General features: G+C 41.4%; 1 protein-coding gene across 2 annotated transcripts in view; it reads right to left on the bottom strand.

The window, feature by feature from the left end:
* ccdc142 (coiled-coil domain containing 142) overlaps positions 1-19656 on the bottom strand; it is a 76213-nt gene that overhangs the window by 52302 nt on the left and 4255 nt on the right. For both annotated transcript variants that reach the window (XM_080466386.1, XM_080466385.1), the window contains exons 2-4: positions 4496-4555; positions 2698-2945; positions 1949-2104 (exon numbers count right to left, since the gene is read on the bottom strand). In XM_080466386.1, coding sequence (XP_080322512.1) covers positions 1949-2104; positions 2698-2945; positions 4496-4553 — 462 coding nt within the window. In that variant the 5' untranslated portion in view covers positions 4554-4555. The remainder of the gene's footprint in view (positions 1-1948; positions 2105-2697; positions 2946-4495; positions 4556-19656) is intronic.

Below are 19656 nucleotides of genomic sequence, written 5' to 3'. Positions count from 1 at the left end.
TCTGTGTTGAAAATACCTTAAAATAAAAAACACCAACACGATATGAAAACACAGCATTCCCTATGGTCTGAGAGAAAATGTTCCTCCTGCGAGGTCACTTCCGCATTCCTCTCCAGTCTCCAACCTCCCGGAGAGGGTTAGCTTGTCAACAGTGCAAAATTTAAAAAAGGGTAAATTCCAGGGGCCATCTGATGAAGGCAATTACGCCTTTCACTGTCATTCTTGACGGCGAAAATAATTACATCAACATGGAATATGGTGTCATAAACTCTTTAAAAATAAAGTACGTTATACTAATCGAGCTAAGGTGTGAGAGGATGGCCTTCAACTTTGCAAACCTTCTGAGGTGAAAGAAGCTGGACTTAACCCTTTTCTGTGACTCCAATTTTAAATTACTGTTCATTTTAAAACCTAAATTTAAAACTATTGGCTTCACATGCGGAAGACCCAAGTCAACGCCCCCCCGGTTCTTTCATTGAACCAGGGCTCAGGTTTGGCTTGAGGCTGCCTAGTTTTTAAGCTGCCTAATATATAATGGAGTCCAGTGTGGTTTTGCAGGAACAAATGAGAAATGTGTTAAATTCATTGTCTGCAGCAACTGCATTTTGAGACATATTTGTCTCCTTCTGTATGAATCGAACGTCTACTGTCATTACTAGGGTGGAGGTGGAATGAAACACACCAGCACCACCATCTGAAAATGTCAAACTTTTCCTGACACACCGATTCATCTTACCTAACAGTATTGGATGGAAGGCAGTTTTAATGCACTGCCGATTGATTACGTATACTACTAACTTCAGAATGACACAACAGGAGACATTGGCAAGAGACAAAACACAATGTGAAAGCTTTGTTTTTTTCAGTTTTCTGCATTAATTGTCTAGAAAATGTGATCCAATATACATTGACAATATCTCAGTATTGACCACCAACAAGCGCCAAACCGAATATGAGGAGATAGCCAATTTGTAGTCTAGTCAGTGAAGATTGGACCAAAGCCACTTTAACCCTTAAAAACCCTGACAAGTCACATGAAGCTTCTGCTGATGTTGCCTGAGCCTAATGAAGACAATACTGTATCTCTGAAAACCTGCTGTCAACAATCCATAAACTGCATCGATCTGATAAAACCATTTGAATATCCACAGCTGTCAAAATACTGACATTATAAGTAGCGACTGGCTCTGTGCTTTAGGTGTCGTACCTAATACAGTGAAGGGTCAGGGTATTCAGGGGTCTCAAACTGAGATCCTTGAGGGCCACAGGCCTGCATGTTTTCCATGTCTCTCTGCTTCATTGCTGATTGCAATGAGTGCCTTGTTATCAGGATTTTGACTGAACTTGGTGATGAACCATCATGAAATTCAGGTGTGTTAAAAAAGGGAGACATGGAAAACATGCATCGCTGCAGATGTCCAGGACCTGAGTTTGAGATCCCTGGTGTATTACAGTGTTGTACAATACACAGCAAAAGTAACATTTTGTGTTAGACCAGTCTTACTGGAGCCATTGCTGAATCCCCAGCTACGAATACAGGCTAGGTGGCTAACTGTGCTTTATTTACAAGTAGTTGCTGGTTGGAGCGAGTTGTGTGATGGTGTAAATCTGTCAATCTGACCAATACACACTTTAACACTAACATTGTTTGTTCGTGCAGCTCTGTCTGAGGTGTGGATGAATTGGGTGATACATTTGGTTGGTATTCTAAATAAACTGGTCCTGCTGCTGTTAAACAGGCCAGTTTACAGTGTCTCATGCTATCCTCTGTTCTCTGTAAGAGAGCTTTGTTGTTTGTCCTTCCTGCAGAAATAAACAAAAGCCTTTATTTCAGTCAGCATCATAAGCTTTTCATTTCATACCAGCCGTACAACAGCAAACTCCAAAATCCTGACCCTTCCTTCACCTTTCCACAAGGCAGATGTCTCACAGATGCCATGAAACTGACCTGGCTGAGTGTCTGGTGAGCTTTCCTCAGATGGTCCAGCAGGTGGTCAACTCTGGAGATGTACACTGCTGCCAGCCTAACCCTCCTGGTGTACTCATGTGCGAAGAGCAACAGAGATCGCTGCAGGACAAGTTTCCACACAGCTTTGCAGTGTCCCTGCATGAGAACACAATACCATTTTAAACATTTTTAATGCAGTGAGATGAAGTAATCTGAACTGATTCCTTGTTCCTCTGTGCTTAAAATGACCATGATCCTTACCTGTGACACAATCATAATTCTGTATGAGGAAGGACTGCACAATGTCTGGTAAACATGTAATATGTACTGTATGTGAATTATATGATTGATAAACACGGACGTTGATTATGTCTTTGAGATTCGTGCTCTTTCTATTTATTCATTCTTTTATTTTTCCTTGATCTTTGTGCATCTACCTTCTGTCCTGTGGCCACCACATATGATATACTACTTAATTGATCTGAACCAGTTGATTATTCACAGCCTAGTTTTAATTATTATGCAGTGTGTAGTTTCTTATTGATGTAGAATATCTTGGGATGACAGGGCTAATCACAATGAATTAAATATGTGTTGATCCACCTCATGATAGACAGGAAATCTAAAAAAGTGTGTGTGTAAAGCTAAAACTTAAAAAGCTAAAACTTAAAAACTTGGGCCCAAGTTTCAAGAGGTAGAACTTCTAATAAGTACAGTATGTGCCTTTGTGAAGTTTGACGGTCTCTCACCTGTGAAGCCCCAGTCTGTTTCTCCCCAACTAGCTGCCCATGGGGGACAACAGTCAGAAGAACCTGCTGCAGACGGAGGAGACGTGTAGAAGAGCGAGAAACCAGGTTATGTGCCACCACGAAATGGTCTTCTTCCTCATCCTGACTGTGACTCCGGAACAACCACTTCAGACTGGGATGGAAGGTACTCCTGAGCAGAACCTCAGCACGCTGAAGTGAGCGAGAGATGGACCTCTGGGACCAGGGACCTGACACAGAAGACACAGATTAAACTAGATGGTTTTGCATTTCCATAAGAAAATGCAAGTTTGAATGCCTTCAACTTTCAAATAACAATAACAATTACAATAACAATAACAATAATAATAATAAAGATTTGGATCACTAATGTGTGACTGCCTTCAGCATTCAGACAAGTAAAGCTGCAAGCAGCCTTGGCCTGGACCTCGCACCTTAGCCTATTCATCACTCTTTTCCCAGCAGGTGGCACTATGCCTTATCTGTGGAGGAGTTGTCTGTGTGGGAGTTGTCTGTGGAAGAGTTGTCTGTGCCCTCTCTGCTTCACCCACTCTGTGTGGCTGGCATGGTGGCTCGCACCAGCTGGCCAGCTGGGACTTACGTCTGCCTTCAAAATGTAATTTCTCCATCTCTGGATAACGGCTCAAGGCCCACCTTTTCACTGTGTAGATACTGGTACACCTCAGTACTCTTACATGCAGGAAAGCACAGAGCCAGATGTACTTCCTAAGAAGGCTGGCATCCTTCAACATCTGTAAAAAGCTGTTTTATCACTCTGTAGTGGCAAGCTCCCACTTCTACGCTGCTGTGTGCTGGGGGGGCAGCATCAAGAAAAATGAAAAATAGTGAGGAAGGCAGGCTCTGTGGTGGGCACAGAATTGGACAGTTTGACATCTGTGTCTGAACGATGGGCGCTGGACAGGCTCCTGTCAATCATGGACAACCCACTGCATCCACTGTCCAGCACCATCTCCAGGCAAAGGAGCAGCTTCAGTGACAGGTTGCTGTCGCTGTCCGGCTCCACTGACAGACTGAGGAAATCTTTCCTCCCTCATGCCATGGAGGCTGTTTAACTCCCCCAAGGGAGTTATAAGTTAAAAAACTGTGGAAATGGGTACTAGAAGGGACCCTAGTACTCATGGGTACCAGACTCTGTTGTATATAAAGCTTTTGTTTTCTTTATTCCTGTGCAAACCAGTTCTGTTGATGCTGCTGAAATTGTGAATTTTCCCACGGGGATGAATAAAGTATCTATCTATCTATCCATCTATCATGATGTCGTCGGATCATCTCATCTCAGCTCAGCTTTCATGTGTTCCCACGTTAATACCCTGGTAGCAGCATTATTTGTTATGTTTTATGGTAGTTTTATAGACAATATAAAAACACTGAGCTGCCGTTCACTATACCTTGATTGCATTGAAAATGGCGGACACAAGCAAATTAGAGAGGATCATGGGAAATTTGTGACCCGAGTGCAATACACCTATACGGTCCTTGCCTCCTTCTTTGGAGTTCTTGCCTTCCAGGCTCTTTATCTTATTGAGGAATGAGGACTACAGAACGCTAAAGAAACCCAAAATTATAACAAATATTACAGAAGTTTCTGAGTCAGCGATGGAAAACTTTGTGGTTTTAAAGGTATTTATAAACCAGTTCATGCAGCAGCCAGGGACTAAAGCAGGTTCAGCTCAGTCAGCTCAGCTCAAATGATGTGGAAATCATAATGGAACCATATGTGACGTATGCGGTCGTGTCAATTAGAGTGAACAGATCTCACCGACTGTCAGACAAGCTTCTCCAGCCGGATCTTCATCAGTCTCAAAGTTGTTGTCCATCCCTGTCAAAAGTGTGTACAAACAACATGGACAAAAGATGAGGACAAGACAATAGAAGTATCATATATCCTCACCTATCTGACACAGACATTTCTGTGACTTTTACCAAAATCATGTCAGTGACTGCATCAAGAGGGTCTACATCGCATAATATAAAACACAAAACAGACTGAGTTACAAAACATTATGTTACTGTGCTCTGTTTATTCGTGTTCGGCATGACAGCATATTGGACCAATCAAATGTGTCCTCCTGCACCAGACTGTGTTCACAACAGATCTTATTTTACTTCATTATTTTGACAACAAATTTGGAGATGACAAGCTGGAAGAAACTGCAGGCGAACAGGGGGGCGAAATAGGTTGTGTTTCATTGAACCTGGGTCCAAAAAGAGAGCAATGGTATGTTGAAGCACAGCTCCCAATGCATAGTGTTAAGCTCATATCAGGGGGGTTAAGCAGGTATTGTGAAAACTTAGAGCATGTTAACCCTGAAATGAGGGAAACTCAGAATTTTCCTATCCAGAAAGAGAGCTGAATTAAGCTTGGGGTCAGTCACCACGGATACAGACTCTGTGGACACAGCCTGCTAGATGGCAGGTTTTTAGAGGAAACCCTGAGATTCTGTCTCCTCCCACGTGAATAGATTGTCTGTTATTTTCAAACCTGATCGACATCGAGGCAGAAATGATTTGAGGTAACTTATGTCACAAGAGAGTCTTCCGGCCCACATTAGAAATGTTTTTTTTTTGTGACTATATTAATTCCTTCTCGAATCGACACGTGCGTGAGGCACATCACTACCACGTCATTCTCGACTTGCCCTCAATATATAAAGTGCCTCTGACACCAAAACATAAAAAAAAAAAGCAATAAGGATTGAAGTATCTTCATAAAACGTTTTTGTCTTGCTGCCGTCATCCACAAGTAAACAACTCTGAAAAACGAGTGAAACTAGTCGTGATTTTCGATTTCCGCTGAGCGAGCTCTCTCAGCCCCTCCATTTTGACGGTGACGTCACAGAAGTGCAGGTGCCAGCAGCCGGACAAGGATCGAAGCGCCGCAGCAAAGCGAAGAGAGAGAAAGGTTTTCAGACTATTCCTCTGTAGTTTAAGACTTTTTTGAAGAAAAAGAGAATGAGAGTGTGTCTGAGGGGGCATCATGCATCCGACCTTATGGATTTGAGCCGTATCTTGATGACCCAAGAAACACAGATAAAGAATCTGAAGACGAGACTGTCAACGATCGTCACGGCGACATCAATGTGAATGTGTCCTTACCTAATGACATCGGGAGACTACAGAATAAAGAATGGTAGATATATGATGCATCTGATCTACCACTCAGCCACGTCCTAAATCCAATATCACATTAACAATGGTCATACATTCTGTACAATAAATGAATTATTACTAGTCTACAGGCGAGGCTGAGCTTGAAATTAAAGTGGATCTCATCATATCTTACTTTATTGCAATACAAAAACTAAATAATAACAACAACATAGTAATATATTTGATAAACAATTTGTTGTTACATTTCAAATTTGGATCTAATAATGTTTTACATTGATCGTATTTGTTTTATTCAATTTGATCTAGGTGTTCCTGTGGGCAGTATGAGCCAATGATCTCTGTGGAAGAGAGTGTGTGTTGTAGAGAACAGGCCAGAGTGATAGAGAAGAGAGAGGAGCAACCTGAAATCAGGTGTATAACTGAACACTGTGGGTTTGAACCTGTGTGTCTCAACACTAAGGTCTTAGCGACTACATACAACATGTACCGTCAACACTACAGACATGATGTAGGAAATGAGTAAGTATCCCATATATAGGCCTATGTGTAAATTCCAAATACAAGTAACCCAAAAAGAAAATTTGCTTTATATTCATTTTATCATTTAAAATCTGCAAAAGAGGTTGGTCACAATCATATTTTAGTTCAAGACATATAATATAAAGTAAAATAGCATGTCATTGTAGCTTTGTTTTTACCCTGCTATTTTTAAATGTGAAGTACTTTGGTCAACCTTGGTTTTTAAATGTGGTACAGAAATACAGTTGTGCTCATAAGTTTACATACCCTGGGAGAATTTATGATTTCTTGGCCATTCTTCAGAGAATATGAATGATAACACAAAAAACTTTCTTCCACTCATGGTTAATGGTTGGGTGAAGCTATTTATTGCCAAACAACTGTGTTTACTCTTTTTAAATCAAAATGACAAAAGAAAGTACCCAAATGACCCAAATGATCAAAAGTTTACATACCCGAGTTGTTAATACCATGCATTGCCCCCATTAACATCAATGACAGCTTCAAGTCTTTTGTGGTAGTTGTGGATAAGGTTCTTTATTTTCTCAGATAGCAAAGCTGCCCATTCTTCTTGGCAAAAAGCCTCCAGTTCTTGTAAGTTCTTGGACTGTCTTGCATGAACTGCATGTTTGAGATCTCCCCAGAGTGGCTCAATGATATTGAGGTCAGGAGATTGAGAGGGCCACTCCAGAACCTTCCCTTTGTTCTGCTGTAGCCAATGACAGGTCGACTTGGCCTCGTGTTTTGGATCATTGTCATGTTGGAATGTCCATAAACGTCCCATGTGCAGCTTCCAGGCTGATGAGTGCAAATTTTCCTCCAGTATTTTCTGATAACATGCTGCAATGATCTTGCCATAAATTTTGGCCAAGTTCCGTGTGCCTCTGTAGCTCACACATCCCCAAAACATCAGTGATGCACCGCCGTGTTTCACAGTAGGAATGGTGTTCTTTTCATCATAGGCCTTGTTGACTCCTCTCCAAATGTAACGTTTATGGTTGTGGCCAAAAAGTTCAGTTTTGGTCTCATCACTCCAAATGACTTTGTTCCAGAAGTTTTGAGGCTTGTCTCTGTGCTGTTTGGCGTAATGGAAGCGGGATACTTTGTGACATTTGTGCAGAAATGGCTTTCTTCTGGCGACTCGACCATGCAGCCCATTTTTCTTCAAGTGGCTCCTTATTGTGCATCTTGAAACAGCCACACCACAATTTTCCAGAGAGTCATGTATTTCAGCTAAAGTTATGAAATCGTGGCTGAAATCTTTGCTGGTCTACCTGACCGTGGTTTGGTTTCAACTCATTTTCTACTTCTTAATCAACGTTTGGACACTGCTGATTGGCATTCTCAGTTCCTTGGATATCTTTTTATATCCCTTTCCTGTTTTATGCAGTTCCATTACCTTTTTCTCGCAGATCCTTTGACAATTATTTTGCTTTCCCCATGACTCAGAATCCAGAAACGTCTGTGCAGCACTGGATGAAAGATGAATGGTCTGTCAGAAGCCCAGAAACTCACTGACCTTTTATACACACACACTAACTACAAACAGGTCACAGGTCACAGGTCAGGATGGGAACCTTGATTAGCCATTCAAACCTGTTTGTGTCAACTTTTGTGCATGTTATCAGGTCAAAGTCACTGGGGTATGTAAACCTTTGATCAGGGTCATTTGGATGCTTTCTTTTGTCATTTTGATTTAAAAAGAGTAAACAGTTGTTTGCCAATAAATAACTTCACCCAACCATCAACCATGAGTGGAAGAAAGGCTTTTGTGTTTTCATTCATATTCTCTGAAGAATGGCCAAGAAATCATAGATTCTCCCAGGGTATGAAAACTTATGAGCACAACTGTAGATGATTGATGTCATTTCAGCTGGAAGCGGTACACTGCCTACAGACAGTTTATCTACGGGTGCTACCAGTCACTTGCAGGTGCCACTTCCATCATGTGCGGTGACTGCCATCAGGAGGAGATTTTTCTCAGTTGATCACGTGGGATTTAGTTACCAATGATATTAAAAGTATCTCAGATACTCTTGGAACATTGTCACTTTTGTTACATATAAGTTAGTTGAGGATAAATGGGTCGGATCACAGATTTTGTTTCATGGTGTACATATTTGCTGTTCATGGAAAATATATACTAGTATTTTGAACATATATTTGTGAGCACAGCACCACTTAACTGAGATATCAGTTTAGCAAACAATTTTGCTTTAGGTCCCAAAATGACTGCCTGTACCAAAACCTTGATTCAAGAAAGATTTTACCCAAAAATTGGATCCTTGGTACAGTCCTGAAAGAAATTATTTACAATAGATGATTCAGATACATAACTGATCTTCAAGAGATGATTTTATACACAGAATAAATGGCAAACAAGTTATATACTACAGAGATTTCCAAAAGCTGATTTACAGGTAGATGCTATTTACAAGAGGTCTTATTGTATAGCTCAAAATTATTAGAGAGGAATTACTCATAATTTGAAATTTTTTTAGGTTTATATACATTCATTCATTCATCAACTCATTCGTTTACTCAGTCAGAAAATGATTTACATGCACTCTCACAGCATCTTTTTTGACACCCTTGTTGCATGCAGCACTCAGGGGCAAGTGCTCGAGTTCAACACTCAACAGGTCCTCAGTCTCGTCTCCATCGTAGTCCTCACCGCAACAAATGGCTTCAACCATGATCTTCAGTTCTGTGACATATTCTGCAAAATGTATTAAAGACAATGCAATGCATAGATATAAAAACGATGTAAAGGTGGTTATACCAATTAGTGTTAGGTTGAGTAAAGCTTCTAAAACTCATTGTATTTATGAAAACATTATTCTGATAGTGGATACACCTACCAAAAGTGGCATTTTCCAAAACTTTCCTGACAATGTCGTCACCCTTCTTGTATTTGGGAAAATGCAAACTGTACACCAGCTCACCATCTTTGGAATACATTTGTGGTCTATGTGCATTTTCATTGAAGTGCAGAGCAGCCAGGATTTTTCTGCAAATAAAGAAAAACAAAAAAACTATTTGTTTATGGTCAGGTCTCACTGACTGCAGAAATTGTGCAAACACCACAATGTAAAATAACATTGAAATAAATCTAAACCATAGAAGAAGCAAAACAGTGGCGGTATCACCACTTTTCTTTGAAATTGCTTGACAGAATATATGACCGAAAATTAGGGTCGGCTGTGTGGATAGACCAAAGGGCGGCACCCGCTGGAGGGGGCGACAAATTGTATACTCAAAAAAATTAAAAAAATAAATATGTAGGAATGTCCATATGAATTGATGTGTAGAATAAGCTTGCAAAGTTACATATACTTGACACGTTTTCTCATAAATACATAAACAAACAAATAGTGTGGAGGCTGTAAGGTGTCAGGTTGCAAAGGTTTTTGATGTTCTCCAACACATTATCTTACCGGCACTCCATCATACGAGTAGGCCAGCATCTTTGGAGTAAAATGGGTCACCAGACTGTGGAAGGCCTCTACGTATGATGTCTGATGGACGGGAGACAGGCGCCTGATGTCTGCACACAGCCTTGGACTGCACACAATCCTGTCCAGCTCTTGCGAGACTTTGGTACCTTATAAAACGAAATAGTTTTATGTATTAATTTCAGTATATTGTGTACACCTTTTGACAAAAAAGCTATACATGAAAACATGTATATGGATGCAAATGGAAAAATTACATGTCCAACATGTTGCATATGTACATAGAGAATGATCTTACTTTTGGCAACATGCCAGATGTCAAACAGGTGCGTAATGTCTGGATGGTCCAGGCGCATCATATTGCAGATGGAGACGTGCAATCTGTCATCAGCGTTCCAACATGTACATGGTTTTCTACCTTCTGCAAGGACCATCTCAGACCCTACTGCTCCATGTGGAAACTGCCACCAACTTCATTGCTCTATTTAGTTTAAAAAAACAAAAGAACAAATATGCAATACAAGTACAAACAATATTTGCTATGGACACTAAGCGTCTATGACACAAGTCCTTTTACCTGAACCACCTGAATGTCGATCACAGCTTTCTCCCGCAGTTCGATGAATGTGTATGTGCCAAACTTTGCACTGTGGCCAGTTGAGTCAGCGCGGCCATCACCCCCACAGACCAGATCTTCTCTCTCAGCCTGCAATGTGCAGAGCATCCACAACTGTCGCTCCCTCCACACAGGGCGAACAGCTGTGTACAGGATATGCTGCTGGTGTCGAAAGTAGGACCTGATATTGATCATTGCCACTCCCATGTGCGATAACACTCGCAGCATTTTCGTAGCGCTGGCACCGGCAAACAAAATGGCAGCAGACAACAAAATGTTGCCAGCAGCTGTTTTGCCATAAGAAGGCTGACTGTTCCAGGTGCATCCATGGCCACAGTCCATACATTGAATCAGAAGAGTCCCAACCTGCTTTTAGGGCCATGTGAGCCGGTGAGATCCACACATTGGACAGCTGCACCATGTAGTCAACAGTTGGACGAGGCTGGACCAGAAGACAAGGTAGAAGGTGTGCTGAGGGCTGGCGCAGGGAGAAGTACTGGCATCTGTGCACATTTCCACCTCGCTCTCACTCTCACTATCCAAAGACTCATAAGATCACCATCTTATGAGTCTTTGGATAGTGAGAGTGAGAGTGTAGTCCTCATCTGATATGGCCTCCTCAGTTTCCTCTGGTTCGTCCTCATCCGACTCTTCAATCAGAACATCGCTGATATATGTCTGCGTACCCAAGTCGGTAAACTGTTGATGTGTTTGAACACCTGTGAGCATATTGCAATAGAGGTTTCATTATTACTTTTGACCATTAAAGGGGACCAACTCAAAACACATCAATTTGGAAAAATGTACCTTTGCAGGGACCTTTCTGCTGGTATAGAGTCCCAACAGTCCTGGATGGCGGCTTGATTTGAACCTGAGTTGCAGCATCCACATGTCTATCTTCAAGCTGTTTTGGGTAAACATGTTAACAACCGGGGACTTCTGGCTTGGCGGAGCATGGAGTAGGTCACAACACGAGGAGCTCCTGCTGAGTTTTGTTATTTAAGTAATTATCCAGTATTTTTTGTACAATTACCCAACTCCTGCACTTCACCCCAGTGAATTATTTAAGGAAAGTTCATTTTTGTTGTTTACGATGCCCCCCAAGCTTCAGAAGAACGCAGCTCAGTCACGGCCTGCTCCCGACGCTCTAAATGCGACGATTTAGAGTCCAGATCCAGGCGCAATAATCTCCGTATTGTCGGTGTACCAGAGGAGCAACATGTATCTACGGACTTTGTATTGATACTTCTGAAGGAGGTTTTTGGTCTGGAGAAAGAGCCTGGTGGTGGATCGTGCACATCGGTCTCTGGCCCCCAAACCCAATCCTGGCGGATACCCCCGTACTGTAGTGACACGATTACACTATTACTTGGATTGTGTCAACATTCTTCAGAGAGCCAGGGAGTGACAGCGGATAAAGGTACGTAACATGACGATCTCTATCTTCCCGGACCACACCGCTAAAACGTCTCGCACCCGAGCTGCTTTCAATGAAGTCCGTCGCCAGCTGAGGGACATTCCAGGAGTCCGCTTCGGCATCCTCCGCCAGGTCAAGCTCCGCATCACTTACGAGGTGGGTGCAGCGTGACTTCAACTCACCGGGGGAAGCTCAGGTTTACATTAAGACTCACTAAATGAATCTGGCTTACTAGAACTGTGAAATATAATGCAGAATTATGGAAAACAGAAGCTCTCCGGTGAGTTTTGAATTTTTTATTGTCTCTTTCATTCTATTTTTATTACCTAATTTTATCTTTATTTTATATATTTTTTATTAGTCTTTATTATTGCATTTTTGTTATTTGTTTTTTATTGTTATAATCATTACTAGATCTCACTATATTGACACTTTAGATTTAGTGGTGGTGCAGAAACCACTTCGGCCTTGTATTTATTGTTCTCATTCAAACTCACCATGGGAAGCTAAGGTTTACATTGAGACTCTTATCCAATACTAGTGCCAAACATTTTCAGGGAATTACTCTGCAGGAGCTCCTTTGTCGGGTACAGTTCGTGTTACATTCGGGAGCCTTTTTGTTTTGGATTGCTGCATTTAGGAGTTTGCACTGCCGTTTCTTTCGTTTCAGGATGGAGACACCTGCTGTGCAGAAGGGTGTGTGTTAAAAGCTTTGTGGTAATTTTTGGTTCGTCATTTTACTTTTATTTGGGTATGTCTTTGGGGGGATGTCAGTCTACCATGTATTTTTTCTTTTTCTTTTCTTAAAGTATAATGCCTATAACTAATACCCCAAGTCAGAACCTAACTAATATTGGTGGAATTTGTTTATTGACTTGGAATGTAAAAGGATTAAATAGCCCTATTAAACGTTTTAAAATATTTCTACATTTGAAACGCCTTAAATGTGATGTACTTTTTCTGAAGGAGACTCATCTACGAGACAGGGATCATATGAGGCTTAGGTGTCCATGGGTGGGACCTGTGTTTCACTCTACATTCAATTCCAAGGCCAGAGGGGTGGTAATCCTAATTAATAAGAGAGTACAGTTCACATCATCAAAGGTAATAGCTGACAAACAGGGGAGATATTTAATTATTGGTACTTTGTGTAATAAACCTGTGTTATTAGTTATTGTGTATGCTCCCAATTTTGATAATCCAAGTTTCACTGACACATTGTTGAGCAGCCTCCCCTCTTCTTATTTTTGCCAGTGACTTAAACTGTGTTACTGATCCTGTTTTAGATCGCTCGAATCCTAAGACTATGACTCAGTCTTCTATGGCTAAATCCATTTCAAATTTCATGTTGCAGAATGGATTTGTAGATCCATGGAGGTTTTATAATCCAAACACAAAAGCATATTCCTTCTACTCTCGGCTACACCAGTCTTTTTCAAGGATTGACTACTTCTTTTTAGATGGCTCCCTTATTTCTAAAGTAGAAACATCTGAATATCATCCGATTGTCATATCAGATCATGCACCACTTAGCATTGATATTATACTGCAAAGTCAGCCCTCTTTTTCTTCACCCTGGAGGTTTAACCCTATATTGATATCAGATGGGGCATTTAAAGATTTTATTGAATCAAAAATTGATGAATATATATCAATAAACAAGACTGACATTATTTAATATGCATTGCTGTGGGAATCTCTGAAAGCCTATTTACGTGGGCAAATTCAATTCAATTTTATTTGTAAAGCGCTAAATCACATCAACAAACATCTCAAAGCGCTCTTACAATGATAGAGTACAACAGAACCCAACTGAACCCTTCCAAAGCAAGCAGATGTAACAAGCAACAGTGGCCAGGAAAAACTCCCTCGCATGGAGAGAAGTTCATAAGAACTCCCTCTTCAGGAAGAAACCGTGGGGCGGACCCTAGACTCTGGAAGGGCGGCCATCCGCCTTGACCGGTTGGGGGGAGAAGTACATGGGATAGGACAGGGAGAGAGAGGAATAGAAGAGGGAGAGAGAGAGTGGCAGACAGGCAAGATAAGTATAAATACTAAGAAGAATCATTTCTTTTTCAGCCCATTTAAATAAAGATCGTAGAGCAAAGCTTAAAGAATTGGTGATAAAAATTAATGACATCGATAGACAAATTGTAACAGACTCTTCTCCAATTATGCATAAAAAACAACTAGATTTACAAACTTTAACTTTTCCAGAGAAATTTACAGAATTTGATTTGCTTTCAACAGCTGAAGCTGAGAAACTTTTGTCCCGTTAGCGTGCAACTTAGTATGAGCATGGTGACAAGCCCAGTAGGCTTCTGGCCCACCAGCTAAAACTTCAAGCAGCATCTCGACTGATTATGATTACGCAAATTAAATATACAACAGGCGAGTTGGTTTCTGACCCGATAGCTATAAATTATGTTTTTACTCATCTTTATATGAATCTGAATCCACAATTGGCCCCTTGGAAAGGAACTCCTTTCTTAAAGATATTACCACACCCCCTGTTGATCCCGTCATGGCTAAACAATTAGATGCACCACTTCAATTAGAGGAAATACAACATTGTATCAAATCAATGCACAATGGTAAGGCACCAGGCCCAGATGGGTTCTCTGTTGAATTTTTTAAGAAATATGCGAACAAACGAGTTCCATTGTTGGCATTGGTGTACAATGAATCTTTGGAATGTGGTTCGCTGCCCCCCACACTATCTCAAGCAGTAATCACAGTTCTTCTAAAGAAAGATAAAGACCCTACATCTTGTGCGTCCTACAGACCTATATCTCTTTTAAATGTTGATGTAAAAATCCTGGCTGAAGTATTGGCTTGTCGTCTTGAGAAAATCTTGCCTTCAATCATTTCTGAGGAGCAAACTGGTTTCATCAAAGGCCATCAATTGTTTTATAATGTCCACACACTTCTGAATGTGATCCTTTCTCAACACTCCTCCATCAGTCTAGGAGTTATTTCACTCGATGCTGAGAAAGCGTTCGAGCGAGTGGAATGGAACTACCTTTTTGCAGTTTTGGTTAAATTTGGCTTTGGAACTCGATTTATCTCATGGATTCGGTGATTGTATGATTCACCTCAGTCCAGTGTCCACACAAATAATGTTACCCCCAGTTATTTTTCTCTATTCCGAGGCACTAGACAGGGGTGTCCATTATTGCCCCTCCTTTTTACTCTGGCTATCGAGCCCTTATCCATATCCTTACAGTCACTCCCTCAGTTTCAAGGAATCTCTCCTTTTGGTATGAACCTTAAATTGTCCCTTTACGCAGATGATTTACTTTTATACATTTCTAATCTGAGTCTTAGTGTTCCTTCAATTATATTGTTATTGGAAAAATTCAGTTTACTCTCAGGATACAAAGTTAATCTACTTAAAAGTGAATGTTACCCAGTATATTCATTAGCTCTTGCGTTGAACCAGACAGATATCCCATTCAAACGTAGCTTTTCTGGATTTAAATATTTAGGAATCAATATCACCCGCACTTTAACTTCCTTATACACAGCTAATCTCATCCTATTGATGAATCAAATTAAAGTAGACTTTCAGAGATGGGGCTCCCTGCCCTTTTCTCTTTTGGGTTGGATAAACACAATTAAAATGAACGTTTTACCCCGATTTCTTTTTCTATTTCAATGTATTCCGCTGTTTCTGCCCCAAATTTTTTTTAAGATTCTCGACAATCTTATAATAGCGTTTTTGTGGGAGGGCAAAAACCCCTAAGTGAAGAATTCTCTAATACACAAGATGACGTTTAGTGGTGGGCTTGCTTTGCCTCACTTCCTGTATTATTACTGGTCAGCTCACGTTCATAAATTGACCTATTGGCTCCAGTCACAAGACTTGCTGTGGTGTAAACTTGAACACTTGTCTTGTTCTTCATCGTCACTGGAAGCTTTGTTGTCTTCTTCTCTTCCAATTAATCAATCTAAATATCAAAAAAAAAAACGGTGGTTTGAAAATATGGTCACAATACAGAAACCAATTTTAGTTTCTTTCAGCATCAGTAACAATGCCAATCATGAAAAATCATCTATTTCCCCCCCAGTCTTGCCGAAGTTACATACATGCAGTGGAAAAATGCTGGCATCAAAGCTTTTAAGGACCTCTATAAAAATGATAGCTTTTTAAGTTTCTCTGACCTATGCTCGGCAAAGAAACTTCCAGCCACTCATTTGTTTTGCTACTTTCAGATTCAGCATTGTGCAGCTTCTATTTTTCCATCTCTCCCAAATGCCCATCCGTGGGAAGAGTTGATGTCCCTTGAACCTGAGTCACATGTTCTTTTTGTGCCCAAGTCTCAACAACTTTTGGAGCCAATATTCCACGATTTGGAAGTCAGATGACTCCGCCTCTGCTTGTTGACCAAGAAGTTCATTGAGCATCTGAAATAGATTTTTTTTTAAGAAAAAATGTTTTATTAACATTAAAACACTTCACTGGCAGGATCAAAATCAAAAGAAATCGTTGAGTCTGACAAATACATATACTAATACTAGAATTATCATGATTATGAATATGAGGAGCAGGAACCACTACTAGTATGTTATTGTAAAGTACCATTGAAGATGCCAAACATTAATAATCACAAAAAACACACATACGCACACGTTTATTAAATTTTAGCATAAAAAACATTGTATTACTCTAGAAATTGTAGATAACATTTGGATTAACTTACTTCAACCTTGGCACATTTTTCCTCGGCCGAACTTCTCCTTGTGGGTTTTGTATGCGTGTCGCCACCTGCGCCCGTGCTTGTGGTTTCATGCTCAAATTCAGGTCTGGGTCGAGGAAAGATAGTTGGGACAGCTAATGGTAGGAGCAACTTCTGGCGAAGCACCTTCAGCCCCAAACTCTCACTTTAACGGAGGCACACTGTCGAAGCAACTGTCCTCGAAATGTGCCGAACACAACAGCGAAAAGTCCGTTGGTGTCTATTTTTGTCGTGTCCGTTAAACTTGCCTCGACCATTGATCGCTGCGGACGGTGTCTTTCAGGAATTTGAAAAGGCTTACTCCGTCTGCTCGAGCAAAAGCCTGCCACACAACGCCCCGGCATATTTGTAAAAATCTAGTAACAGCAACACAAATTGAACCGAAAAAAATCCACCACAACGATAATAACGACACAGTACTCCAGAGCCAAGTCCTCCTCCTCCTGGGACGTCACTTCTGCTTTCTTGTCCAACCGGCGACATTCGTGAGGAAAAATTTTTTTTCAACGGCGCAAAAATCAATAAAAATTAAAATGTTGACGTTCAAGCGCACGTCTCGCAAAGGTAAATACAGCTTTGACCGTTATTTTTTAAGGGAAAAATTTATAAATTAACATGCGATATGGTGTCAAAGGCACTTTAAATATTTCATTGACGATAAACCCTCCCGTTGTTGTTTATGGAGGGATTTCTTACCTCATAATAATCACTAGGTACATTTATGTAGTGCAGTTCAGGCACAGGGCACCATTTATGTTGTGCTTTAGCAGTTTGGCTACCGATAATAATTAATAATTATCAAAGATAGTTATTAATCAAGTTATTGAAAATTTTATCTGATCTGTATTTGATACTTCAGGATCACCATCTGTTTAACAGAAAATGATTCAGTCATATTAGTCTCATAAGTAGGCCTGTCACAATAATCAATAAATCAATTAATTGCACAATAATTAAAAATGAGCTTGATATGTTTGCCAGGCTCGATAATTTTTCATTTACCAAAGACGTCACTGTGAACGGCGCTCATTCTGGTGCTAGTGAACGGCTCTCTCACAGTTCAATGTTGTTTTAGAGAGTTGCAAGATTTCTGAGTCTTCCAGTAGAAAACCCAGGTAAGGCTCACTGTAAATGGGCCTTAACATGTTGGTGGAAAACAGCCAATCTGGCAACAGCAGCCACCAGAGTCGCACTGCTTTATACGTCATCAAAATGCGAAGCATCACGACAAAAACAAGTAGAAGACAGCAGCACGACCTCAGACTCTGTCTCAACAATTAATACTTCATCTTCATGTGGTTACCATACTTTCCGGACCACAAGCCGCTACCTTTTTTTTTTTATCATGCTTTGAACCCTGTGGCGGACGACTCGGCTTTTTAAGGGTTAACAAGCTTCATGCTGCTGATACGGGTGATGCATTCAGGTGCATCACGTAACTCTAATGCTCGCAGCAACATATTGAAAAAAAAGAATTATGAACTAGTTCATTTTTGGAACTATGAATTTAGAACTATGAACTGAACTAGTTCATATTAAAATTTGTGAACTGAACTTTGAACTGGTTCATGTAGAAACTGAACTTTCCCAACACTGCCTGTCAATCACTCTTGTGTGTGTGTGTGTGTGTGTGTGTGTGTGTGTGGGGGGGGGGGGGGGGGGGGGGGGGGGGCACCTGGCACACCTGAGAGCAGCATGAGAGCCCCATGAGGAGGAGAGGGAGCGATGAGGTTGTTTTGATTATTTATTTTGGATATTTACAATGTCTTTTTTCATAATACAATTCCAATTTTAGATATTCTTAAGAAAATAGTTTTTTTTTATCTTTAAAAGGGTATTTTTGCATTATTATACTATTATTAATGTTGGGCTGAAGATTCCAGTGAACTGCTCCCCAAAGTTTCTCTGACTGAGGAGAATCACCATGGACAGTGAACAGGCCATAAAACAGCGGGGGAGCGAGCCAGTTTTACGACCCCCCAGGTCGACAGCCAATGAGGATGATCGAACCCAACCCAAACACCACAGGGGTCCGAAATTCAAGCCTTGGTGAAACCTTTCCAACCAACACTCTCTGCTTCTCAATCTGACCATCAAGGGAGACACAAGTCTCTGCTTTCCTCAGGATGGTATTGAGAGCATCAAGTGGGAACAAAAGAAACATCAACCCCAGCCCGCTGGACGAGCAGGACCCAGTTTGGACGACATCTTCTGTTTCCTCTATTTTGTTCTTTTTTGGGGAATTCTGGAGACCAGAGCTAGCGTCTCCTCTCCAAAATCATCCTCTCAGCTGTCCACTCCTGCAGCTGAAGCCAGGCCTCCGAATTCAGGACGCTGAATTCAGACCCGGTAACAACCAGTTACCACAGCCTCACAGAACCAACAGAACCGGACGGTGAGAGCTTTTGTCTGGGCAGATATATTAGTAGAATGATGTTCTGTTGAAAATGCAATGTGTTTCAATGTGCCGCTCAGAAGGCCACAGCATCTCATATGATTGGGTACGCGCGTTCAAGCGCACCAACCAAGTCCGGGAATCGGGTTTTCCACCTCAGAACCAGACGTCCAAGTGAGCTCCAGTCCACTGGAAGTTCTGTGTGGAGGAACCAGGATTCAGAACCGAGTGTCGCCAGAATTCTCGGTCTTTCTCTTGTCTTCACCCTCTCTCATTCTCCCCCTTTCTCCACTAACCCGAGTCTGCGCAGCCCCTGCACCCGTGTTATCTGATCAAGATAAGCTCACACACACAGCTGCATGTAACAACCAAAAGCAGATCTGCCTCGATCACAAGAGTTCAAACTGCAGGTCCCGACCTCCACTTAGGACTCCGGCGCTCAGAACCGGGCCAATGGAACCGCCCGTTCGTTATGCCCTCGGTAGACTGCCTCGCTCCGAGACCGCCCTCACCCATGCGCGCTCAACGGACGTCTTGTTCATCTGGCCGCTAAGCAACCGTGTCCCCAGAAAGAGCGAGTCAAACGCCTCTAGTGGTCGCGTGGGTCATCGCAATCCCTCTTGACATCCACCTGGTGGACACATCAAGTCATTGCGCTCTCCCTCTGC

The sequence above is a fragment of the Lipophrys pholis genome, assembly GCF_963383615.2.
Source record: "Lipophrys pholis genome assembly, chromosome: 6".
Taxonomy (NCBI): Eukaryota; Metazoa; Chordata; class Actinopteri; order Blenniiformes; family Blenniidae; genus Lipophrys; species Lipophrys pholis.
This window is presented reverse-complemented; position numbering and strand designations above follow the sequence as displayed.